Source organism: Corythoichthys intestinalis, chromosome 13 (genome assembly GCF_030265065.1).
Source record: "Corythoichthys intestinalis isolate RoL2023-P3 chromosome 13, ASM3026506v1, whole genome shotgun sequence".
Taxonomy (NCBI): Eukaryota; Metazoa; Chordata; class Actinopteri; order Syngnathiformes; family Syngnathidae; genus Corythoichthys; species Corythoichthys intestinalis.
In genome coordinates, this window is record NC_080407.1 from 23,534,986 (window position 1) to 23,562,570 (window position 27,585).

Here is a 27,585-nt window from a genome sequence, read left to right on the forward strand (position 1 = left end):
TTGCGCGTCATGCGTCATGACGTAGAGGATGTGAGTGGCTGGAGTAGCCGTCCGATTGCTTTGGAAAAGTGGAGGTTTGAAGACAATCCACTAAGCCCCACGACGCAATGTAATCGACTGAAAGGTGTCAAATATTTTGGGACAAGAATCCGTCCCATCTCGCTACTGCTTCGAGTCGTTTGGGTGCACGTTGAAACTTCGAGGCCTGGTTTGTTAGCCTAGCCTAGTTTAGCAGCTAACAAAGAGAAACAACGCGCCTGGGATAAACACGTCGCCGAGCAAGCCAACATCAAGTCCCAAAATGTCAGGTGAGTCAATTGACTTATGACTCAATTGTCTCGCAAATACTATACATTGCCATTAGAATGTTTCAATACACAAAATGTCTGATTAGTGCTGTCACGCAGCACCCCATTTGTGGCGTTCTATCTTCACTGTTTTTGTTTGTCTGTTTCTAATTTTAACGTGATGTAGAATACTTGAATTAAAATATTGTCATGTAACAATGCTACATATTTACCAATCGGTAAATGAAGAAATGATTTTTCAGTAACATCATGGACACAAATCTGTAAAAATACATTTACCTCGACTACAAATTGCAATCTGCAATTTATCCAATTTAAAATACTGCATGGATTGCATACAACTCAATTTAATACGTACAAAATGGGTTTTTCCCAATCCAATAAATGTCAAAACTGTCAGGAGAACACTCTAGATACAGATTTGTATGCTATTTGGCAGTGTGAACCTGTACAACAGGTCTGGCTGCGGGTAATGAAGGAACTCTCATCCCTTTCGAACTGCATGATTTATTTGTCTCCAAATTTTGGTCTGCTCGGCGATACTAATGCTGGGAATATCACATGCAGTGTTGTCACAGATTACTTGAAAAAGTCATTTATCGGTTCTTGTCTCGTGACGTTTCTGGCGCAATGCATTGCGGGTTTTCGTTTATTGCACAACAACAACAAGCCCGCGACGTGATCCTTTGCTAGGCATCCATTCTGCGTGGCAATCGTTGAAAATGGTACACTCGTGTTGTGTGAAAGACTGCCATTCTAGGTCCCATGATAGAAACGAATGCAAAAAGCATGGGATACTTTTTTTTTTTTTTTTTAGCATTCCCGCCTGGAAGAGAAAATATGGAACTCCGCTGAGTTGACCAAGAGGCTTCGAATGGTTGCAGCGGTGAGAAGAAAGGCCATCGCTTTTCATTCATCAACTGAAAACATGTCGGTCTGTTCCCTACATTTCCATAAAGGTAAGTAACTGGAAGTGTTGATGTTCTTCGGACGCTGATACTGACTGCATTTAAACGCTTATGGCGTGTGGTTGTGTTGTTTACTTTGGCTAACCACGCTAATGTCTAAGAGAGGCTAACTGTAGCCCTACTGGCTAACTGTGCATAAGCCACAGGCGTTCACCGTATGATACTAGTACACAAAAAACAGTTAAAAGGGAACAAAGTAAGGGTAGTAATGAAGATTTAACAGCACACCATGAGTGATTATAAGTATGGGAGATGTGTTAGAAAAAAATGCTATATTTACCTCCTGCTTAGGCTACTGACATGCTTGACCAAGCACTCTGTGGAGGAGACTACAGATCTACTAAATCACCAGAAGAATCTTCTGCTTGTTTGTTATGCCTAATGATCAGTTAAACTTAAAAAAAAAAAAAAAAAAAATCTGTTGCATACACATCAGTGCCATATGAAGTCAGTTCCCACCAATTTAGACACACTACAAAGCTTTAAAATCCATTTTACGTAACTAATATTAACCTGTTGTATGACTGATACGACTTTTGTAATTGCAGGAAAACCAGCATATGAAATAAATGAGGCAGACCCTGACTGGGCACCATCCTTACGCCTGGGACACACATGTGTTCAACCCAACAGCGTGGACCGCTCTTCTAGACGAAGTAGGCGTGAGAAATTGAGGATGGAGGAAGACGTTGGTGAGCTACAGGAGGAGTCTTTAGCGCCCTTCAGATGCTCCTTCTGAACTTCATGCGCTTGCGTTAGGATCTGCCTGCACTACACATTGCACACATATTCCATGTTTGCCGTAAGACTGTGTACTGAGTGTTTAATGACATAGTGCTCTTTTTACATGCTAACTTGAGACGAGCAATTGTTTGGCCCAACAGAGAAACACTCAATAAAACAATGCCTCACGAGTTTGTTGAGTCCTTCATACGCAGAGTTGCAGTGATTATTGACTTTTTTGAAATTTTTACAGAGAAACCATTAAATCTTAAGGCCCGTGCGCAAATGTTTTCTAGATACAAGCATAACTACACCATGAAATACCTAATTGGAATCACACCGAAGGGGGGGGAATTTGTTTCATGTCAAAAGGTTGGGGTGGTCGCACAAGTGACAAACATATCACCTTGAACAGTGCTTTTCTTAATAACCTTTTGCCTGGGGACATTGTCTTGGCTGACAGAGGTTTTGATATTCAAGAACATGTGGGTATGTTATGTGCAGAGGTCAAACTCCCTGTGTTCACAAAAGGTCGCTGTCAGTTAGCTGGTAGAGATGTGGAGGAGACTAGGAAGATAGCACATTTGAGGATCCATGTTGAAAAGGTAATTGGTAATCTTTGCCAGAAGTATAAGATCCTAACAGGAACTATACCTAGTAACTTATAAACCTTTGCCCAACTGTTGTGTAATTTGTACTGTTATACGTAAAAGGTACCATTTAGTATGCTAACAGTTTCAGCCTTTCAAATATAGCTGTTATTGGTTTTTATGTATTTTGTTGTGACTTGATTGTACTTAATAAAACGTATTAAGTCATCTTGAATCCTATTCTTTGTAAGTACAGCATTTGTGTCAATACTGTATTTTATGTATATATATATACATATATACACTAGGGCTGCAGCTATCGAATATTGTAGTAATCGAGTAATCGACTGAAAATTCTATCGATTAATCGAGTAAGCGGATAAAACATATATTTAGGTGAAGAGCAATTATAAATATAAATGAGAAAACAAGGCATTTCATCTAATCTTGAACCATTTTCAGTCAATCAATGTCTTTATTTTCGATTTTTGAAAACAGCCAACAATTGCATCTCAAACTGTAACTAGAAAAAAAAAAGACTTAATTCACTGCTTTCATTCAAAAAACTTTTAGATCTTATGTGTATATATATATATGTATATGTAAATATATCTTTAAAATGCCGTTACGCTTGATAAAACACATCACTTAAAAGATTTTTTCCCACGTGTTTCAATTGAATTTCTATTGGTGTCAAGCCATTTTTAAGTTCTAGTTAAGTTTTAAGTTAGTCTAAACTGTAAGTCCTGATAGGATTTTGAGTTTTGGCAGTGTTCAAAATAAATGTATGATACAGGCTGTATTTGAGCACATTAGGGACCAGTGCTACTTGGTGTTTTATCCAGCAATTACTACTGAGCTAAAATTGATAGTTAGCATTATTAACTTTTTATTTTACACCCTCATCACTCCACAACGCTACGTTATGTTAAAGCCTGTATGTAAGACACGTTAGCCACGCATCGACAGTGGTCATAATTAATAGAAACCTAGCCCTCCGCAGGGCTAACGTTACGTGAGCTAGTAAAGACAGTAACGTTAATCTTATTTATTAGCGCTTAGAGCTCTTTATTAGCGCTTAGCGCTCTACTGCTTTAGAATGAATTTGTCATAACTGACGAATACCGATCTCTCGCTTCCTTTTCAAGCTTCTCCACATAAGGAGTCTTGCCGTTCTACTGGCTTTTTTGCATTTTGATGTGACATTCGCGTGGCTGCTTCCCCGCAAAACTGTCAACAAAACAAACGTGACTGCGGCGGATGTAGTCCAGGTCACTGAGATACACGAAAGATGGCGGCTCAGGTGGCCGTGATGACGTAGGTGACAACAACCGATATACTGATTGCGCCACAAAAAAGTAATCTAGTTACTTTACTGATTACCTTATCATCAAAGTAACTAAGTTACTTTAAAAGTAATCTACAGTTACTTTTTACCAAATTTTCTCCCTTTGCCCCCTCAACACAAGAATGACAACAGAAAAATTATTCCGTAGCTGAATAAGCAGCTACGTGCTTTACGTAGTGCCATGCCGCCGCAGTTAAAATCAAATATATTGAAGGCATCTTGTGTTTTAGAATTTGTTTTACAAAAAAGGAAATCCTGAATATTTTGACTCATCGCCATCAAATGATGATCAATTGAAAGATGTCTAATCTAATGCTTCGTCATAGCTCCCAGCTAAGGTAACGTGTGTAGCAGTTTACAGCTGCATTACCCCTACGTAATAATGACTTTTTTTCTTGTAGCAATAGTACAGCTTTATTCTTGTAGTTCTTTTTTACTTAGGGCTGTATTACCCATTCCTAACATGGACTTAAGAGAGACTACACATGACAGTGACGCCCTCCTTTTATCCGTTGAATTAAGTCCATGCTTTGGCCACTGTGGTCTGCTTTTCTGGCTTTGTGCCACTTTCCTTGCTTGCAACCCGAGCGTCTGACATTCTCAACTTTCCACGCCTGGATTATATTCATTTTTTCCTCGCTTTCAACCGTCGACGAGATATCGTGCTCGCCGACGCATTTACTTCATCGACTATGTCAACAACTTCAACAAGTAGGAACGGCCCTATTACATTGGGTCGTAGTGGATGACAACAAGATACGAATAAATACAAAATGTTCTCAGAGGATTACTTCTGAAGCAGTACATTTTTGAGAGGGACCTATTATGGCAAATGAAGACATAAAATTTGGCCCATGTGTGATTATGGTCTTGGTCTTACAGATGTCAGTCGAGCGCATCGTCCTGAACGCCTGCAGTCTCCTCGCATGGAGGAAGAGTTGCCATACATCAAGAAAGTGGAGGAAGAATTCGTCCACATTAAAGAGGAGCAGGAGGAGTATTTCTTTAGAGTGGAGAACCCCCACATTGAGGAGCAGCAGCAACCTCATCCCCTCAAAAAGGAGGAGGAGGACCCTCCATATGTTAAAGTGGAGGTGGTGAACACCCCCAAGTGGACTAGTGAGCACTTAAAGGGTGAAGATGGAGGTCCAAGTGAAGCCAGCAGTTGGACGGAGCCTCCGAATGGCAGCAGCAGCAGTTCAAAAGAAGGGTCCCAAGCAGACAACCTCATCGCTCGACCATCAGAGAGTGACGACTTCACATCACACTCGCTGTTCTGTGAGTATCACGTGACTCACCTTGAGGGAAATGCGGGGCTCTGTCTGAAGAAGAAGCTGGAACTGTCATTTGGTGGCATTCGTTCAATCCATTTTAGTCTTTATTAGGGGTGTAACGGTACACAAAAATCTCAGTTCGGTACGTACCTCGGTTTTGAGGTCGCGGTTCGGTTCATTTTCGGTACAGTAAGAAAACAAAATGCAAAATATAAATGTGCTAGTTGTTTATTGCACTCTTTTGTGCTTTCAACAATAGGAACATTAGCCTATACAAAGCTAGAATTCTGCTCAAAAATAGAAAATACAATATTCTGAAATGTAGATATTTTGAAAAACAAAATAAAAATAAATAACTTTGGCTAAGACTTTTTCTTTAAAAAAATATCTGATGTGCAAAATTGAACAGTTGCTACACTGAACAGTTTCACGTTTCTCATATTAACTTTATGACCACAGCCTTGAAAAGTAAGGGTTAATTTAGGGCTGTCAAACGATTAAAATTTTTAATTGAATCAATCACAGCTTAAAAATTAATTAATCGTAATTAATCGCAATTCAAACCATCTCTAAAATATGCCGTATTTTTTGTAAATTATTTTTGGAGTGTAAACATAAGACACAAGACGGATATATATACATTCTACATACTGTACATAAGTACTGTATTTGTTGATTATAACAATAAATCCACAAGATGGCATTAACATTAACATTCTTTCTGTTGAAGACATTTCCTTTTTTTCTGCAAAAACAAACACACAACAGAGCCTTAGAACAGTAACAAAAACAGTATTATTTATAATGTGTGCAAAGTGTGTGTAGTGCACACATAAATGTGGCCCTTGGGGTTGTACTCATCCTTCTTTTTCCTCCAAACAAGACGAGCTGAGTTTAGACCAAAAAGTTCAATTTTGGTCTCATCTGACCACATGACCTTCCCCAATTGCTCCTCTGGATTATCCAGATGGTCAGTGGCAAACGTCAGACGTGTCTGGACAAGCACTGGCTTCAGCAGCGGGACCTTGCGTGCGCTGTAGGATTTTAATCCATGACGGCGTAATGTGTTTCCGATGGTTTTCTTCGAGACTGTCGTTCCAGCTCTCTTCAGGTCATTGACCAGGTCCTGCCGTGTAGTTCTGGGCTGATCCCTCACCTTCCTCATGATCAGTGATGCCCCACGAGGTGAGATCTTGCATGGAGCCCCAGAACGAGGCAGATTGACCGTCAACTTGAACTTCTTCCATTTTCTAATAATGGCTCCAACAGTTGTTACCTTCTCACTAAGATGCTTGCTTATTTTCCTGTAGCCCATCCCAGCCTTGTGCAGGTCTATTATTTTATCCCTGATGTCCTTACACAGCTCTTTGGTCTTGGCCATTGTGGAGAGGTTGGAGTTTGTTTGTTTGAGCGTGTGAACAGGTGTCTTTTATACAGGTAGTAACAAGTTCAAACAGGTGCAGTTACTTCTGGTAATGAGTGGAGAACAGGAGGGGTTCTTAAAAAAGAGCTAAGAACTGACATATTTACTAGTTGGTAATGTATCAAATACTTATTTCATGCAGTTAAATACAAATTTATTATTTAAAAATTATACATATATATATATTTTTTTCTGATAAAAAAATGGAGAAAATGAGCTTTTTGTAAAGGCATGCATTTCAAACATAACTTTGACTTTACCACAGCTATTTTTTGCTTTAGTTACATCCCAAACATCTGAATAATGTTTTCCTTTCACCGAATAACATAAACAACCAGACAAATAGAGCTTTTGTTTGCAAAGTAACAATTTATTCACACATAACTAACTGAGAGATGACTCTTGGTGGCCGCGATAGCGGGTTAAACTTTTCCCTCATTGCCGCCTGTCTCGTAAAGATGGATTTTTTTTGTCTTTGTTTTGTGGTGACCACTGCCTCGTTCACCTTGGGAACTTGTGTTCCTGGGGGGAGTACTGGTTTGGCCGTGCGCATTTCCGTGCGGAACACTGGAGGGTGCGGGGGACGCGAGCAGCACTGTCACAACTATGCTGTACGTACTGGTTGAATCGGGTTGGGTGGGGGGGTCTTACCAAATGCGCTACTGCCCTCCAGTGGCCAGTTTTATTTCTTTAAAATGGGTTTTGAGCTTTGTGCATTCTATCTAAGGTAGATGGGAACCTCCCAATGCCGATTGTGGGAAAAAAAAAAACGCAAAAGACGTTTTTGGGACACTGAAGCAAATAAAAATAGAACGTATTATACGTTTTTGGGAGCAAATGAGTTAAATGTGTGTACACAGTATATACTGTATAAATTATCAGTCTTTGTTAGCTGTTTGCGAAGTTTTGTGTTTGTACGCTCCGTTCACTCACACCCTGTGTAACTCTTAGGGGCTAAGCCCCCCCTGTTTTAAAAACCTAATGACGCCCCTGATTGATATCCCTGTAGGGGAAATTTGGGTATGGCTGAAAACACTCGGGTGGCTGAAACCCCGATTTGGCTAGGGTGACCATATTTTGATTTCCAAAAAAGAGGACTCTCGGCCCGGTCTCGAGATACTTAAATTTTACTCCAAGTTTATTCAAAGATGCTTTATCACAAGGGCGTAGGTTTGGTCTCAATATTGGTAAGAACGATGTAACAGCATAACTTGAATAGACACTTTTTGCTGGGGACGATCAAAGAGATTGGGTAAACGGCGGTCAGGACTAGATTTCTCACCAAGAAGAACCTAATTAATTGATAGGCTATATGATTAATGCAAAAAAAAAATCTGTATTCATTTATACTAACTTTCACACTGCAAAATTTCAGTAGAATGTTTCAATCTGATATTTTTCTGAAATATAATGCAATAAATTTCTTCATCTTGTTTTGAGTTTTAAAGGCTAGTTAATAGATTAATGCAGCAGATACTTCCACTTATTTTGAGTAAATATTAACATTTGTTCTTAAGCCCATACATCTAAAAGTCGGTTATTTTCACCTAAATCAACAAAAAATGCTTTCAAATAATGTTTTGAACAATATCTATTCTTGAATTAAGAACATTTCTGACAAACAAGTTTTTAAAGATTAAATGTATAACATTTTGCTTAAAATAAATCTGATCTTTTCAGCTAGCTATTTGTATCTCAAGAAATCTGAGTAAAATTTACTCGAAGGACTGGCAGATAATTTCACTTATTTCTAGTAGATTAACACTGAAAACAAGGGATTTTTTTCCCTTTCAGTTTTAAGGAGGTGGGTTTTTGCAGTGCATATGCATTGGTTCAGGTGATACACCGTACAATTCAAACCTTTGTTTCGAAAAACTACTAAAGAAACATTTTGAAAACTTCCAGAATAAATGTCTGAATTTAATTGGCAAATTTGAGTTGCATTGTTGAACACATTAACATGCACAAGAAATACAAATTTGTGAATCATTTCGTAAGTATCCAGGAATGCAAAAAAAAAACTGTCATAATACCACTCAAAATTCTCTAAATTAAATACAACAACAACAAAAGAAAACCTATTTGTCAGGGAATAACATAAATAAATAAAAATGGAGCCTTCTTTCAGGAAAAACACTACTGATTTTGTCCACAAGCACAGCCAAACTCAACCAAAAAAAATAAAAGCTCCTTTGGGCTGTTTTAAGACCACACAAGCAAAAATAAAAATGAAAACTCGGGAGAAGGGGTAAACTTGGTTCACTAAATTTCTTACAGCTTACCAGAGTTCACTATATTTCTCACAGTTTAATTAACGTTAACAAAGTACAAAACACACGCAGGAGGACACTTCTCCTAAACAGCTTCCTACTCAGGGTAGCAAGTTCACACAGTTGAATGTAATGGTAATGCTAAGCTGTGATGCAGGTCGGACTTTCAGTAGCAAAGAGCGGGCTGAGGAGGCGGCATGTCAACATGTAACCCAATTCTGTACTCCGAGAGTGTGTGTGGGTGTGTTCAAGTCATCAGCCAATCAAACGTGGGTTTGAGTAATAAAACATGGACTGGCTCATTCAGCAAGTGCAAAAGGGGTAAATTAGTCTGAAAATATTGAAAAGAATTCACTCAATAATGGTAGGGTCAATTCTATCGTTACAACATATGGGAAGACCAATCTAAATTACCTATATATCTGAACACATTATATAATGCAAATAAGGTTGCTTAAAAGTTGGGACAATTTGAGCATCCTGAAAAGTTTGTAGTGTTTTGTCCCTACCCTCCCTATGCAAACCTACGCCCTTGCCTTATCACCTTATTATACTGTATTTACTTTATTATACTGTATTTATTTTAAATACAGTTGTCTGCTTAGTGAGCACAATTTTTTAAAGATTAGTCAACTGTTGTAAAATATATATAAACCTTTAATTTGGTAATTACATTTTTGTTGCCTCTTATTAACTCACAAAAACATTTTGGAAGACTTAAATTCTTTATTAAAGTACAAATAAACACATAAATAATAATAATAAATCACAAATAAACAATGAGGTAAAATGCTGATAGCATTACCTGGTGCAAAAGAATGGAATGTAAAAAGATTCAGAACACTGTGTGTACGGCCCAAAACTGTGTGTTTCCTTTGTGCACTGCCCGACAGCCAGCTAACAATGAGTGCATTCCATAAACCACAAGGCTTGCTCTTTTATTGCTTTTTATGGTAAGACATTCGTCATAATATTGTGAAACTATAAAATAAACATACACATATTCAATATACAACAAATTACACAACACACTTACACACAACTACTATATGGATAGTACAAATTGCTTGAGCTACTAGCATTAGCATAAGCTGGCATCTATAACACAACAACTTAAGACGTTTTGTACATACAACTTTTCTGCACAGAGATGTACATATACAGTGATTCCTCGCTACTTCGTGCTTCGAATTTTGCGATTTGTCTATCGCGGATTTTTTTTCAGTCAAAAAAATAAATATATATACTGTACATGCATTAAAAATTTTAAATAATGGAGAAAATAGGGAACGGGCAGATTTTACATCCTAAGAGAAGACAAGGAGAGCCCGCCCAACTCATATTCCGCCGCTCTGATTCGCTCGCCAGCATCACTCGGGACTATCGCAAGCTGATTGGCCGAGATGTTTAACCTTGTTTCTGTCGAAGGAAAATGGCTCCAATGCGTCCTCCGTCTGCTCAATCCTCTTAATGAACCCAGGAAGAAAAGAAAAATGATGATGTGCGCGAGAAAGTTCAATTATTCGATATGCTTAAAGTTGGCCGCTGCTATGTGTCTGATGCACACCATTACGGACTGAACGAATCAACCGTTCATTACATAAAAAAAGACTAGGCGACAACCCGAAAGACCGTCTCAATGTCGTTTTCCAGGGACACTAAGCGAGCCATTACTCCTCGCAACAAGACAATTGTAAAAATGGAAAATGCACTAACAGTGTGGATATCGGACTGTCGGGAAAAGGTGAGTCTCGACACAAACATGATCCGTGCAAAAGCCAAAGAGCTGTATGACAGCCACATTCCTGAAGGAGAGTTGAATGAAGGTGGCGGTTATACCGACAAAGGCGACGAAGATGAACCACAGCCTAGTACAAGTGAAGAAAATTGTGGTTTTGTTGCCAGCAAGGGCTAGTTCGAAAAATTCAAAAAGAGGTTTGGACTGCAGCGTCACGTTGCATGGGGAGGCCTCCTCGGCGGACCATGACGCAGCTGTTCGTTATGGCGAGGACTAATTTCCCAAATAAATTGAAGAGGGTGGCTGTCTCCCGGAGCAGGTGTTTAACATGAAGGAGACTGGCCATTTTTGGAAGACGATGCCATCCAGAAAAACAATGGTTACAAATCCCCATCACGATGTTCCTTGTGCGCAGGACAGCTCCTGTAGAAGCTTCTCAGTAAATCATCTTTATCTTCATATCCATTGTTCTGGAGTTTTTTCTTCATTTATCAAATTTATCAAAATCATCAGTGTGGTGAGTACACTTTATTCATCTTATGCAAGTTATTGCATACAGTATTAATATTGCATTTACGTTTCAAACTAGTGTACTGTATACACAAAAAAATATATAAAGAATGTTGAACAGCTGAACAGGACAGGTTTAAACAAAAAAAAAACGCTGCTTCGCGGTTTTTCCACTAATCGCGGTGGGTTCTGGTCCCCATCAACCGCAAAAAACGAGGAATCACTGTACTGTCTATTCATTTTATTATAAACATAAAATACTTAGACATATTTCCGAGGCAGAAACGTAACAGAAAGCATTCACGAGTGTCAATGCTACCGCTAGACACCAGACTGTGTAAGTCAGGGGTGTCCAATCCCGGTCCTTGAGAGCCCCTATCCAGCTTGTTTTCCATGTCTCCCTCGTCTAACACACCTGAATCAACTAATCAGGAGATATCAGGCTGCTGCAGAGCTTGCTGATGAGCTGATCATTTGATTCAGGTGTGTTAAAGGAGGGAGACATGGAAAACAAGCTGGATAAGGGCTCTTGAGGACCGGGATTGGGTATCCCTGGTGTAAGTGAATGAGCCAAACTGTGACAAAAAAAAGATGCAGCGAATCATTCTGACCGACAGGTGGCACCAACGCACTGCAAATGGTCAACTGATTTCCCATACTGGTGCATAGAGGCAACATACTGTGAATTCGCCTTTCCAACGTGATTCTAAACAATTCTTTAAAAAAAAATACATAATTGAAATATATAGCACTAATATTATAGTATACTACTACATGTACAGTTGTGTAACTAATTATTGAACCCCCAAAGTAGATGGTGTTTTTGCAAGTTTGACAGTCATTTTTCATCTTGTTTATAATCACATCAAATAATGTCGCGTCAAATACAAAAATACAGCTGAAATAACCAGAATATTTTTGGAAATATTCCAATTTATGGCCTTTCTGTGATTACTTAATTGACAAAATTATTCAACACCTTAGGTACTGTATGTATAACTTTAGTACTTAGTACAACATCCTTTGCAACAATAACATCCTTTAGATGTGAAGCATAGCTTGACACAAGTTTCTTGCAGTGATCCACATATATCCTTGCCCATTCCTCACGGGCAAAGGCCTCCAGTTCATTAACATTTTTGGGCGTGTGTGCTCCAACTGCCTTCAAGTACCACCAGAGGTTTTCAATGGGATTTCAGTAAGATGATTGCGATGGCCACTTCAGAATCTTCCAGCACTTCTTATGCAACCAAGATGTGGTAGATTTGCTTCGGATCATTGTCCTTTTGGACGGTCCAACCTCACCCAAGCCTCAGCTTTGTCAATGACTGCATGACATTTGTATCCAAAATCTCCTGGTATTGAATTGAATTCCTAATACATTGCACATGCTGAAGATTTCGCTGTAGCTGAAGAAGCAAAATAACAAACCTTTTGTTCTTCAGAGTGGTGGACTTGTGGAATAATTTTGTCAATGAGATAATCACAGAAAGGCCATTAACTCATTTGCTCCCAAAAACGTATAAATACGTTCTATTTTTAATTGCTTCAGTGTCCCAAAAACGTATTTATGCGTCTTTTGCGTTTTTTTTTTTTTTTTTTTTCAACAATAGACATATATGGGTTCCCATGTATCTAAGATAAAATGCACAAAGCTCAAAACCCATTTTAAAGCAATAAAACCGGCCACATTTGGTAAGACACCCAACCCGATTCAACCAGTGCAGCGTTGAACCCGTGCTGCTCGCCGAGCAGAGCCCGCCCCACCATGCTCGCTGCTCCCGTCCCCCGCACCCTCCAGAAACGCGCATGGCCAAACCAGTTGCCCCCCGGTAACACAAGTTCCCCAGGCGAACAAGTACACACAAAAGAAAGACTAAAAAAAAAATTCGTCTATGTTTTCAGCCATACCCAAATTTTCCCTACAGGGGGATCAATCAGGGGCGTCATTAGGTTTTTAAAACAGGGGGGGCTTAGCCCCTAGGAGTTAAGGGTGTAAGTGAACGGAGCATACAAACACAAAACTTCACAAACAGCTAACAAAGACTGATAATTTATACAGTGTGTCCTGGATACATATATATATATATACTGTATATACTCATTATATATAGTTATATATATTATATATATTCATTATATATAGTAATCTCTCGGTTAGTTATGTGTAAATAAATCGTTTCTTTGCTATTAAAAGTTCTATTTGTCTGTTTTTTTGTTATTTTGTAAAAGGAAAACATTATTCAAATGTTTGGGATGTAACTAAAGCAAAAAATAGCTGTGGTAAAGTCAAAGTTATGTTTGAAATGTATGCGTTTACAATATGCTCAATTTCTCCGTTTTTTTCATCAGAGATGGGAAAATTGCTCAAACTAAGCTATTTTCTAATGCTGATTTTTAAAGAATGGAAAAAGATATGAACTAACTGTTTTTTTCCTGCTAAGAGAAGAGTCTAATCTTTCTTTTGGTGGGTTTCATATTTATATAGCAATAGAACAGAATTTTCTGTGGCCTTTGCAAAATCAGTCAAAATCAAGTAAAACGGCCGGGAGCGAAGGGCCTTGCTCCGGTGAAAATGGTTGGGAGTGAATGAGTTAATTGGAATATTCCCCAAAATATTTTTTATTTCAGCTCTATTTGACATTTAATTATTTGATGTGATTATAAACAAGATGAAAAATGAATGTAAAACTTGCAAAAACACTTATCCACTGAGGGGGGAGGCGTGAATAATTTTGAACACTCTCTGGGAACACATCACAGGCAGTACAGTACTGTAGTATTCTTTGCAAAGCGTGAGTAAATTGTAACGCGCACTAATTGGTCATGTGAAAAACAATGAAAATCAGACAATTTCATGACTTTATAAAACTCCGCCGGGCGCCCTGGTCAGAATGTAAAAAGTGCACATGTCCAGGCAAAAGAGGATGTTTGGTTTATGAGAAAAATTGTTCTCGCAATAAAAAAAAAAATTCATCAGTCAACTGAGAATTGTCACGTTATTTTTTTTCTTTCAAATATGAAGTCTAATTTCAGGGTTTACCCTACATATAACAGATTGTGCCGCAGCGCCACACAAGAATAAAAAACGCCACTCCATGCAAATGAGATGTTTTTTTTTTTTTTTTTTTTAAGTCCGTTTCAAACTAGCGGCAGCTTCGTGTGAAGGGTTCAGCTGCAACCTATTCATTGTGTATTGTGATGTCCGTAACAACACGCGGCCCCCTTAAGACTGGGGAGCTGTGACGTCGGGGCAAGCGAGTTTGGAGAATGGGCCAGATAGCGGTCACGTGTCATGGCAGCCCGCTGTTATTAGGCCCCGAGCACAAAGCATGCGAAGGACCTATTGTAATGCAAATGTTTATAATTTTTTTTTTCATGGCAAATGAAAATGGCCAATTTGATGGCCTAAACATGCTCGAAAACTAACCAAATTTTGCACATACATGCGGCTTCGCGTAAATTTCGCTAATTTAGCAACGGTATGAAAAAATTTAACAAAATGGCTCAGCGGCGCCCCCTTGAATTTTTAAAAAAGGCCTCTCCTTTGATGTTTTTCCAACGTAGAGCGATTAAATTTGGGGAGTTGATACGTTGTCCAAAACTACTTCAAAAAGTCTCTTTCACCCTTATTCCAAACCCAACAGGAAATCGGGTATTTTGGATTGAATGTTGAAAAACATGCCATTTTAGTCCAAAACCAGCATGCACGTTTGACCCCATTGTGCAGTAAGTTGGATCCTCCTCAAAATTGGTGAGACTGTTCATGAGACATATGAGATGTTAGGGTATCAAAATGTTTGACTTTTCATTCACGAGCCTGACCTGGGCGGGGTACCAAAGTTGGGCTTTTTTTTTTTTTTGGCACCACTCCAATTCAGTAAATGACTAATAACCTTAATACAAGGTGCAATCTTTTTCATATCTGGCATGCATATGAGGTGTCCTAACCTGAACACGACTGCATTGAAATATTACACATCAGGCCTGGCACTCCCTAGTGGGAACAGGAAACGCCCTTTTTTACAAGCAAGGCTCCTCTTCCTCGGGGGAAAAAAATCAATTGACCTCAACCCTGCATCGCATATGTATTCAGGTATCTGATAAAAAATAGAGTTTTCGTTGAAGCGGCGGGGTTAAAATCTTCTTCCTTCTTCATGCCAAATGAAAATGATGTATGTGAAGGCCTGAACATGCTCAAAAACTCACCAAAACTTCCACATACATGCAGCATTGCGTATATTTCCGTAATTTTGCAATGTTGTGAACAAATTTAACAAAATGGCTCAGTGGCGCCCCCTTGAAATTTTGAAAAAGACCTCTCCATTTAGGTTTTTTCAACATGGAGTGATGAAATTTGGGGAGTCGATATGTTGTGCAAAACTGCTCCAAAAAGTCTCTTGCACCCATATTCCAAACCCAACAGGAAATCGGGTATTTTGGATTGAATGGTAAAAAAACATGCAATTTTAGTTGATAAACAGCGTGCACGTTTGACACCATTGCACCTATTTAGTTGGACCCTCCTCAAAATTGCTGAGACTGTTCATGAGAAATATGAGATGTTAAGTTATCAAAATGGTGTTTTCATTCACGGGCCTGACTTGGGCAGGGTACCAAATTCGGGCGTTTTTTTGGGGGGGGAACACGCCAATTTAGTCAATGACGAGTAACTTCCTGACACAAGGTGCGATCTTACTCAAATCTGACATGCATGTGAGGTATCCCAGCCTGAATACGGCATGATTAAAATATTAGGCCTGGCACCCCCTGCTGGGAACAGGAAATGCCCTTTTTCACTAGACAGGCTCCTCCGACGAGGGGGAAAAAATCTATTGTCCTCAAACCTGCATCAGGGGAGACTTAAGACATGTGTTTAGGTGCCTGATGAAAAATATTGAGGTTTCGTTGAATTTGTATTTTTTCTAAATTTAATTAAAAGTTAAAATTGTGGGTGGAGAAAGTACAATTCTTGGGGCATGATTTGAGCAAGGGTGGCAGAACGAGCCTACAGGATAGGAAAAACTGCCGTGTTGCAAACTCCAAAACCGCTCACTAAGCGACATTTGATGTCCTTTTTGGGCCTCACAAATTATTGTAGCGTAGATCATGGATTCCTGACCATGCTGAGATCACAAACCCCCTTGCTAAAATCCTGTATGAACCAACATTGACTTATGAGAGCAACCCTTATCAGAGGGGGAAGTTGTGTTCGTTGACAGGTCGTCTAGAAAGAATGACGTGGGTGAAACGCTATCTGGCTATGCAATTGTAACTTCTGGAACTGTGTTAAGGGTGGAACGTCTCCCCTCTCACTTTCCTGCTCAAGCTGCTGAACTCTTTGCCCTGACACAGGCTTGCTTAATCATGCGCAACAGGGATGTTACTATCTCTACCGATAGTCAGTATGCTTTTTCTACGTGTCACGTAGGCCTGTCGCGATAGGAAATTTTAGTGCGCGATAATTTATCTCATAAATTATTGCGATATGTGATATTATTGCGCCCCCCCCCCCAATTTTTTTTTTAAACCAATTTACAATAACACAGGGAGAATACAGTATATATTAATAGATCAAGTACATCCATTTAAACGCGATAAATGTTTACTCTTAAATTCAAAAATACTTTCTAAGAAATCACAACTAAAAACAATGGACCATGCCTCTTATGTAAAAGACAATAATATTAGTACTGCACAGAAACACACAATAAATGTGTTTTTCAAGCAAAAAAATTAAATTGCACTTAATAACTTAAGCATGTAGGCAAATGAAAACTTTTCCCCTCATAGCATCTGCTATGGTGTTCCATAGGGATGCAACAATACAGTTAAGTCACGGATCGGTACGATTTTCGATTCGAATCAATACATTTAACACTCTGAAAAATAAATAACAATTGTGTTTTTTGTTTAGGGTTTTTTTTGTTTGTTTTTTTTTTTTTTGCTAACGAGCAAAAATTAAATTGCCATCATATAAACATGCATTTGAGTGCATAATATTTATGTGCTTCTTACTGATCTGAAGAAATTTTGTATAAAAGTGCTGAGAACAATCTTTACTGTTTGTAAAGTGAGGCGGGGCACACCGTTGATAGCTACAGCTCTCTTAGCAGCTAGGTTTACTACATGAGCAAAACATCCTATTTGTGGTCTGAATCTATCTGTGTCACGTACTGAATTAACAATATTTGCAGCATTATCTATAGTCACTGGTATGGATTGATTTGGCCTGCTTAACCTCCATTCAGTCATGGTGGTTTATAATTCATCGATGTAGTATATGGATTACCTGTCCCATAATCACTCTGGACCAGTGTTGTCAGTAACGCGTTACTGTAATCTGATTACTTTCTTCAGTAACAAGTTATCTAACGCGTTCATTTTTCCAAGCCAATAATCCGATTAAAGTTAGTTTCCCTGGTGCCCGTGCGTTACTATTTTGTTTTTGTCCTCATAATGTATGTAGAATGAAGAATACTGTAGTCATGTACGAAGACCATTTCTCATCGGGGGAAAAAAAAAACGGGTCACGTGTTTTACGGTGCTGTTTGAGGCTGAGCGCTGTCTGCTACGGCGGCCAACAACATAGCATTCTGACGAGGCAGCGAGGCTAACAGTGAAAGGCAGGATATGTACCGCAAATAGATGCCTTTGCTGACTGGAAATACAGCCATTACTTCACATTTCTGTCCAGTAAAGATGACAAAAGTATCTCCGTTGGATGTCACGTTTTCTCATCAGGTGGAAAAAAATCGGCTCACGTGTTTTACCATGCTATGAGCGCTGTTGGCGGCTAACAAACAACTGGCTACCTCTCAGGATGCTAACAGTGGAAGATGTAGGAGAAGAACCACAAACGGCTGCATTTGCTTATTGGACATAGAGCCATGACTTCACATTTCTCTCCAATAAAGATGACAAAAAATATCTCCGTGCGTCGCAAATTTTGCACTGGCTCAAAAGGGTAGTCGACCGCTAATAACTCTACATCTAATTAAAAGAACCACTTGGAATTACAGCACAACGCGACAAAAATCGAAACAAAGCCAACAGGTAACGAGACAGCCAGCACTTTTACAGTTTGTAACCAGCCTTTACGTACATTTTATAGTTATAGTTTGTAACCATAGGCGGAGTGTGACGTTGTGTGTGTGTGTGTGTGTGGGGGGGGGGGTGACAAAAGAGCGAGTCAAAAGTTTGGACACGCCTCATCATTTGTGCTTTTTATATATTTTCACTACTATTGTAAATTCTCAGTGAAAATATTAAGACTATGAATGAACGAGAGGAATTATGTTCTTGAAAACAGGTTTTATATTGTACATTCTTCAAAGTGTCAACCCTTGAGGTGTACCCAAACTTTTGGCCTATACTGAATGCATTATGAAATACTTTGTAGGATTCTTGTTCATTTCATTTGTTTTTGTTGTTTGTCTTATTGCTTTACAACTTTTATAGACAGCATTTTAACGGCTAGGTCTTTATTTTAAAGGGGGAGTTCAGAATTTTTGACATTAGGCTTAATCTTCGAGTTAGTGGGCGTTTAATTAGTCGTTGGAGTTGTTTTAAACAAATTCTGTGCAGTTTGTCAGTTATTTGTTAGTTTCAGGGCTCCGGAGTGGCTGAGTTAGCGCAAGTCAGTGGTAGTTGAAATAAACTCCATTAAACCCCTGCTAACTCGAAGATAAAGCCTTATCTGAAAAATTCAATTACATGCCATTAAATTTTTCTGTTGAGGCAGCAAAGGGAGAAAAATTGGGAAAAGTAACTGACAAATTACTTTTAAAGTAACTTAGTTACTTTGATAATAAAGTAATCAGTAAAGTAACAAGATTACTTTTTTGAGGAGTCATCAGTAATTAAATTACTTTTTCAAGTAATCTGTGACATTACTGCTCTGGGCTCACGTAGCCAATGGCATGAGACGTCGCACATCTAGTTTGCTATTTCATGATATCGAGTGTGTGCGCGCATTAAAAAAGTTAGCAAACGCCACAGAAGTCACGTCTGCTCATGACTGCACAATAACAGCATATGACAATCAGTGGCGCCTCCAGAAATTTTTCATAGGTGTGGCCAGATGGGGCCACTTAAAATCTTAGGGTGGCACACCAAAACTAAAAGCCATCATTTCAGGTTTTCATTATATTGTTGCTGTAAAAAGGTGAGGGGAAAACTATCAGAAAGACTTAAGGACACGGCTACTGATATACTTTGGTGTATTGTGTAATATTTGATGTTACTAATGATTTAATGTGCATAGTCCATAACTGTCCAGTCAACATTTTGAGTTCCACAACAATTCTGTTTTATTGTGTTATGTATATATTAGGCATAAGGTGTACATTTAACAAAACAAAATAATTACTGGGAAAAGCAGGTGCTGGCAGATTTGCATTTGGGATGAAATGCATAACTGATGCTACAACAATCTATCGATATACTGGCAAGCGGGGTGGCCAGTGGGGTGGCCAACAAATCTATAGGGGGGGCCGTGGCCACCCCCCGGGGGCGCCACTGATGACAATCGACTTTCATAAACAGGACGTGTTTGAAGCACAGCGCTCTTAATTTGCCACTCATTATTCATCATGTCCATTCAGATGTCCGTTGTCAAAGCGAGGTTGTTCGTGGCAGCCAAGTCGGTAACAATGTTTTGGCGGTCTTCGTTGTAAATATCCTGAAGCGCACTGAAAAGTGATGTTGTTTTGTTCATGTGATGCAGGAGTGAGAAAGACTGTTTACCGAGAACCACAGGTTGAGGAAGTATTGTTAGCGCCTGCGTTAATAAAAACAAACGTTGTCAGCACGTCTTGTGTTTGATATACAGTAATTGCCAGAAAAACACACTTAATAGGACACCTTGCAGCTTCCTTTTTAATGTTGTCCTTATAATAATGATCTGCTGCATCATAAATCACTTTGTGACTTTCCACCTCCATGATGAAACGGTCTTCGTCCATGTTCGCTGGTGTTTAAACCGTTAAACACTGGGCTGTTGACTCCAGGCCTGGATCCGCCCATTTTGACGGATGCGTCTCTCGCAAAAATAGAAAATAGCCTAAACCATTCGGCGGGCTCCGGTACGCCAGAGATGGTCCGCAGTCAATCCAGAGCACTGAAGCGGCCGGTATACGTTGAACAATAGGATATAATGGGAACGGATTGGCCCTGGTACTATTTTTTGCCGGACCTGGAACGAAGATGCATTTCGCGTAGTTGGTAACAAAGAATCCGAACTTTTAACAGCACATCTGCCGCACGCGAGGCGATAAATCGTAGAGGAATAATTACTGCCTTCATTTTTATTTATCGTGCGATAAATGGAATTATTGCATATTGCGACAGGCTTCGTGTCACGTATTCACGCAATATTGGAAAAATAGGGGCATGATAACTGGTGTTATACTTATATAGCGCTTTTTCCACCTTTCAAGGCGCTCAAAGCTCTTTACACTATCTCGCCATCCACCTACTGGTGACGCAGCACCAGGAGCAACGTGGGGTTCAGTATCTTGCTCAAGGACACTTAGGTGAGTTCATCAGGGCGGAGAATTGAACCCACAACCTCTGGGTTGGGGGACAACTACTCTACCACTGAGCCACACCACCCCATAACTGCTACCGGCAAGCCTTTCACACATGCGAAACTATTGATTAATCTGTTGAAAGCAGTTCAGCTGCCATCCCAGATCGCGATCTGTGTGTGCATGGCCCACACCACAAGCACGGATTTCGTCACTTTAGGCAACGCTTATGCTGACAAAATGGCTAAGGAGGCAGCGGCTCAACCGTTGTTGGGTGTTGCCGATTGCGTGCATGACGGGTTGCCTCATGACAAATTGCAACATTCATTCATTCATTCTCCACGCCGCTTTTCCTCACGAAGGTCGCGGAGGTGCTGGAGCCTATCCCAGCTAACTATGGGCAGTAGGCAGGGGACACCCTGAACTGGTTACCAGCCAATCGCAGGGCACAAGGAGACATACACGCCATTCACGCACACACTCATACCTATGGACAATTTAGAGTGTTCAATCAGCCTACCATGCATGTTTTTGGGATGTGGGAGGAAACCGGAGTTCCCGGAGGAAACCCACGCAGGCACGGGGAGAACATGCAAACTCCAATGCACATTGACTAACAGCCAATCAGTGCATAGTTGTCATGGGAATGACAGCCCAGAATGCATCTTGTACAGAATGCGCACGTACATAAACTCTGGCTCTCTAGGCGAGTCTAACCTCATGGCCTAGTAGCTGGATAGACGGTCCATAAAATATATAATTTGTGTTCTTGTGTCTAGCAGGTTTCAGCAAATATCTTGGTCCCGACGCTCAACAGCTAAAGAGAGAAGTACAACTTCCAATCAAAAAGGAGGAAGGAGAGCTGACATACATTAAAGAGGAGGACGATATCACCATGTCGACTGGTGAGCGCTTGAATCGCGAGCATGGATCGAGTGAGGCCAGCAGAGCAACAGAGCCTCCAAGCAGCAGCTCAACGGAAGGATCGCAAGCACAAATTTTCATCGCATCATCAGATAGAAATGGCGCCACGTCACACTCACCTTACAAAGATGATGGTCAGAAGAAATCTCACCATGGGAAAACCTTTGCAAATAACTATACTTGTCGCATGCATATGAGGAGCCACATTGGTGAAAAACCCTTTTCCTGCTCAGTTTGTGGAAAAAGATTCGCTCAAAAGAGCGACTTAAACACACACACAAGAATCCACACTGGTGAAAAACCTTTTTCCTGCTCAGTGTGTGGTCAAGGATTCACTCAAATTCACCTCTTAAAAGTACACACAAGAACCCACACTGGTGAAAAACCCTTTTCCTGCTCAGTTTGTGGAAAAAGATTCGCTCAAAAGAGCAACTTAAACACACACACAAGAACCCACACTGGCGAAAAACCCTTTTCATGCTCAGTTTGTGGAAAAAGATTCGCTCAAAAGAGCAACTTAAACGCACACACAAGAATCCACACTGGTCAAAAACCTTTTTCCTGCTCAGTTTGTGGTCAAGAATTCCGTGATCAGAGTGCCTTAAAAGTACACACAAGAACCCACACTGGCGAAAAACCTTTTTCCTGCTCAGTTTGTGGTCAAGGATTCACTGTAATTCACCACTTGAAAGTACACACAAGTACCCACACTGGTGAAAAACCCTTTTCCTGCTCAGTTTGTGGTCACAGTTTCACTGACAAGACAAACTTACAAAGACACGCAAGAACCCACACTGGTGAAAAACCGTTTTCCTGCTCAGTTTGTGGTCACAGTTTCACTGAAAAGACAAACTTACAAAGACACACAAGAACCCACACGGGTGAAAAACCTTTTTCCTGCTCAGTTTGTGGGAAAGGATTCACCCAGAAGAGCACCTTAAACACACACACAAGAACCCACACTGGTGAAAAGCCCTTTTCCTGCTCAGTTTGTGGTCACAGTTTCACTGAAAAGACAAACTTACAAAGACACACAAGAACTCACACTGGTGAAAAACCCTTTTCCTGCTCAGTTTGTGGAAAAAGATTCACTTATAAGAGCATCTTAAACACACACACAAGAACCCACACTGGTGAAAACCCCTTTTGCTGCTCAGTTTGTGGTCACAGTTTCACTGAAAAGACAACCTTACAAAAACACAAAAGAACCCACACAGGTCAAAAACCTTTTTCCTGCTCTGTTTGTGGTCAAAATTTTGCTCTCAAGGATCGGATTAAGAGACACGTGTGTAGTGGCCAATGACTGTTTTGCCTGTCATCCATGCTGCTTTCATCAGATTGTGCACACAGGTCAATTGCAGTCTAGAGTTTCCTCAAATCCTGTGGAGGATTGGCTGTATTTGTGCCTTACTTGTGCTTTGTCCAATCCTTGAATGATGTGGATCCACAATATTGCCAAAAGTATTGGCTGACCGGATTTAACTCTCAAGTTGAGTGGCATTATTTATACAATACTCTCCCTCTTTCAAAGTACACTTTCCACAGCTAATATTTGAAACAGTAGACCCCAAATTACAAAAATTCTAAATCATTCATCGATAATATAATTACATAAATATGGAAAATTATGATTGGCTCACAGATATTAGTTTTTTTTGGGTGGGGTGATTATATATAATTTAAAAAGTTACTATTACTACTCTTGATTGACAACGACATATTACGACAGAGTATTGGGCCCAAATAAAGGGAGGGAAAAAAATGACTACGAGATTTAAGTTGTACCTTTTCTACAAGAAAAAAGTTGTATTATTATGTAGGGATAATGTAGCTGAATAAGGGGCTACGCACTTTATGTACACGTAACTTAGTTGGGAGCTCCGACAAAGCATCAGTAAAATCCTTCCATTGATAATTATTTTATGTAGATAAGCTAAAAGATAACGGATTTCCTTATTTTGGAAACTGATTCTAAAACACAGCCTCACGAGATGCTTTCATTATTGTTGACTTTAGTGGAGGCGGCAAAGCGCTACAGAAAGTATGTGGCTGCTTATTCAGCTACATTTCCCCTACATAACAGGATTACTTTTTTTTCTCGTAGTAACAGTACGACTATAATCTCGTATTCCTCTTTTCTTTATTTTGGCCTAATACTTTATGGTACAAATCAGACAATTATAATTAAAATTGTTTAAGCTTTTGATCGTTCAGACCCCCGTCGATGACAATCTCTCGACTCTGCCTCGAATTTTAAAGTGCTTGTACTTCACGGTGCTTGATAATTTTATTCATTATAAACAACTTCTTTTCCATTCAGTCCTAGCCTCCTCTTCCCTTTGTTCAGAACAAGCCTATTTATAATATTACAACTCAAAACTATGGTTGTAACTAAAACCGATACTTCGTTACCAAGTTGATTCTAAGATTCAGAAAATGTGACGGGACTGCCTTTTCTGCAATACCCGAAGTATCACCGGTACCAACGCGACAGATCTGGCCGCTTTTTTTGTGTGGCATACGAGGCTGCAGAAGTTGCCCGACAAGCGGTCAATTACACCGCTAAAATCGGGGTTATAAATGATTTGCAAAAATAAAAGATAACAGAACAAGCAGTAACCCCAACCTCCATCTCCAATTTTTTCCCCACACATTTTCTAAATGCAAAATCTAAATTTTAACTTGTTAGAACATTGGATAGCCACGTTTACATGCTGACTTTTTTTCATACCGATTCAAATCATTCCGAATGGAAATTTCACATCAGCTGTTTACATGTCACTTCATCTATTCCGATCCAGCGTTTACATGTGTCTGCCTTTATTCCGAAAGGACGTTTGACAACTGCTGTCTGACATGCGCAGATTAATCAAAACAAAGCGTCACGTTGCAAAACATGGAGATCGATCGTCAGATCAGCTGCTGTTCTAACTTTTCGAGTGAAAACAAAACTTCAGAATGACACGCCGTTCATTTAAAAAGTTGTGTGGGTGCACTGTGCGTGTGCTTGGAAGCCATGTTGCATGTGACGTTACTTACGTCACCAAGTGACGTCACCATGTCAGTACGGAGCATGTGCAGAAAGAACGCAGCCAGACACCATTCCGCTTCCCTGTTTACATGATATAATTTTACTTCTAATCGGTTTGGGAAAAGGAATATTCCACCCCTGTGAATCGGAATGAAATTCCATTCGGTTTGGGCCTGTTCATTCCGAATGAGGTGTTTATATGGAACACATTTATTCGGTTTGAAAAAAAAATTCCGATTGAAATTGGAATATTTGGCTCCATGTTAACGTGGCAGATGTTCATTAAAATAGCGTACCGTACGTAACGCGTCACCTTTGCTCATTAATATACTAATTATTAATAATGCATAATGCTGTTTCTGTCTGTGTATCATATTGCCTCTGCAAAGCCCTTTGAGACAACCTTTTTGTGATTTAGGGCTATACAAATAAAATTGAATTGAATTGAATTGATATTCATGATGTTAGCAACTGTTGCAGGGAGGGGGTCAAACATGCATTTGCCCCTCAAGCTAAATGTTGCATTTTGTTTTTGTTGTTATACAATATGTTACGATGGTATTGTTTCCTACATACCCATATGATATTGGTCAGTTTATTTTTTTTTTCTGCCTCAGTAGTTTTGTTTTATGAGTTTTTTTGGACAGTTTTTATCATATAATGGTGTGAATATATTTAAAAAATGTTTCATATACACAGTTGATGTCAATTCCATTACATACATTTTCCCAATGTTGTGCCTTTTTAACTGAATTCCTCACTCGCCTGCACTTGTCATTCTGATCCGGCAAATTTCCTAGGTGGGTGCTGTTGTAAACTGTAAAAACTGGTAGATGATCACTAATACTGTTAATTTCTGTCCGCTTACTGTATTACTTCCAATGTCATTGGTGAATATATTATCTATTAAAGTAGCACTGTGGGTTGTGATTCGACTCGGTCTGGTGATTTTTTGATACAAACTCACACTGTACATGGTATTAGTAAATTCATCAACCGAATGGTGCTTGTTCGGATTGAGCAAATCTATATTGAAATTCCCACAAAATGCGCCCTCGCTTTGTCCAATGCAGATTCTTGACACTACTCTTGACTACTTACAGTAGTGGTGTCATTTCACCCACGTCTTTGCGCCTGCTTTATTTGCTGACACGTGCACTCAAACTGGGTGTTGCTGATTAACTCTGCTCGTATATTTAACTCTGACAAGGGTGTCTGTGTTCAACTCACTTTATTGGAACAGCATCAAAAGCGATCTTAAGACTGCTAGTGTTGAAACAACACCCATATCAACTCAAAAATAATTTTCACCAAAAAATCAACTCCACAGATTTTACTGTGTACGGCAACCTCAGAGGGACATAGTAAGTCATAAATTTGTGCAATCACTTTACATATATATTAAGCAATCTTTTTCATAAGTGTTTTAATTGACTCTTACATAACTAATACAACAATAGATTCAGAAATGTGTAAAAACACAAAGCTAATGTGTATATGGTGTTATACTTGTGTAGCACTTTTCCACATTTCAAGGCCCTCAAAGCGTTTTAAACTACATTGCCATCCACCTACTAGTGACGCAGCACCAGAAGCAAAGTGGGGTTCAGTATCTTGCTCAAGGATACTTAGGCGAGTTCTTCAGGGCAGAGAATCGAACCCACAACCTCTGGGTTGGGGGACAACTACAACTGAGCCACGCCACCCCATATATACAAAGAAAAACACCAATTTAAGTTATAATCACGTTACGTATATATTAAGCAATGCTTATTAATAAGTGTTTTAATTGACTCTCTTACATGATAAATATCACAGTGGATTCCGTAATGTATAAAAACACAAAACTAATGTGTACTGTATATCCAATGAAAAACACCTATTTAAAAGTTGAAATAGTGCATGTGCATTTTTTGAGGGTAGTCAAATCACATGCCAAAATCTAAAGCAGACATGTCCAAAGTCCGGCCCGGGGGCCAAATGCGGCCCGTGGTCAAATTTCATCCGGCCCCCAGCCTCTGTCATAAAATCAATAACATCTGGCCCGCACACAGACTTTATAAATTGGTCAGTAGTACTGCAACCAGCATATGAAGTAGCTTACACACGAAATGCTGCTCCTCATTTACCCACTAAAAGGCAGCAGCATTTTAACCCTTTATTGCCAAATGTATCGCATTTGATACACCTAAAATTTCATGATTTTCAGACTAATTTATAATTTTGACATTTCTTTTTGAAAAAAAAAAAAGATGGATGCAAGTCCACACATGCATCGGCAGGTTCCATGAGAAAAAAACATGATTTAGCATGGGTTATAGATATTAGAGCGCTTATTACACATATTCATTTTGACTTTTCTTTTCACAAATTTGAAAAAAAGGTTTCATTAGGACCTTAATTTTCAAATTTTGGGATTCTCTGATAATTGCTTCATGTTGCAGGTATTTAAGGGCTAAGCAACATTACTCCGTGTGACCCTCTACTTCCAATTTTCTAAAATGGCGACAATCAACTAAAAAAAGTTGACTGTGACGGCCGACGCTTCAAGAATAGGTGGAAATTGGACTATTTCTTCACTAAAACATGCAACAACTGTGTATTGCCTTATTTGCAAAGAGACAGTCGCTGTTTTTAAAGATTTCAATGTGAGGCGATGTTACCAAACAAGACACACTGACATGTACGACAAGATTACAGGGAAGATACGCAGCGAAAAATTGAAGCAACTTGAAGCTAGTTTAATTTCACAGCAGTAGTATTTCGCAAGAGCCCGAGAGTCGAAAGAGAACGCTGCAAAGGGTAGTTGCGAGATTGTTGAAATTATTCATTAAAAAAAAATAATAAAGCAAATGTGACACACTGAACGGCTTGCTAAATTTTGCTTAAATATATTGTTCTACGTAAAGGACATCAGCCAGAGCCGGCCCAGCCTATACGCAGACTAT

General features: G+C 39.4%; 1 protein-coding gene across 3 annotated transcripts; it reads left to right on the forward strand.

Annotated features, from left to right (window-relative positions):
- LOC130928048 (gastrula zinc finger protein XlCGF26.1-like) lies at nt 1-25,548 on the forward strand. 3 transcript variants are annotated; one of them, XR_009066570.1, is made up of 3 exons: nt 1-308; nt 1,126-1,267; nt 1,825-4,170. XR_009066570.1 is itself a non-coding variant. In XM_057854249.1 (3 exons), exons 1-3 carry the CDS (start codon nt 302-304, stop codon nt 22,907-22,909), a joined length of 1,851 nt encoding a protein of 616 aa, XP_057710232.1. In that variant the 5' UTR covers nt 1-301; the 3' UTR covers nt 22,910-25,548. The 3 variants fall into 3 exon arrangements, 2 of the variants coding, with proteins under 2 accessions (XP_057710232.1, XP_057710233.1); XM_057854249.1 differs by lacking the exons at nt 1,126-1,267; nt 1,825-4,170 and adding exons at nt 4,820-5,215; nt 21,462-25,548; XM_057854250.1 differs by lacking the exons at nt 1,126-1,267; nt 1,825-4,170 and adding exons at nt 4,820-5,215; nt 21,465-25,548.
- The last annotated feature ends 2,037 nt before the right edge of the window (nt 25,549-27,585 follow it).

Excerpts from the sequence above, each read along its gene's own strand:
- LOC130928048 (XM_057854249.1), top strand. Across the intron at positions 5,216-21,461 it reads CACATCACACTCGCTGTTCT|CAGGTTTCAGCAAATATCTT; the intron begins GTGAGTATCACG and ends TCTTGTGTCTAG.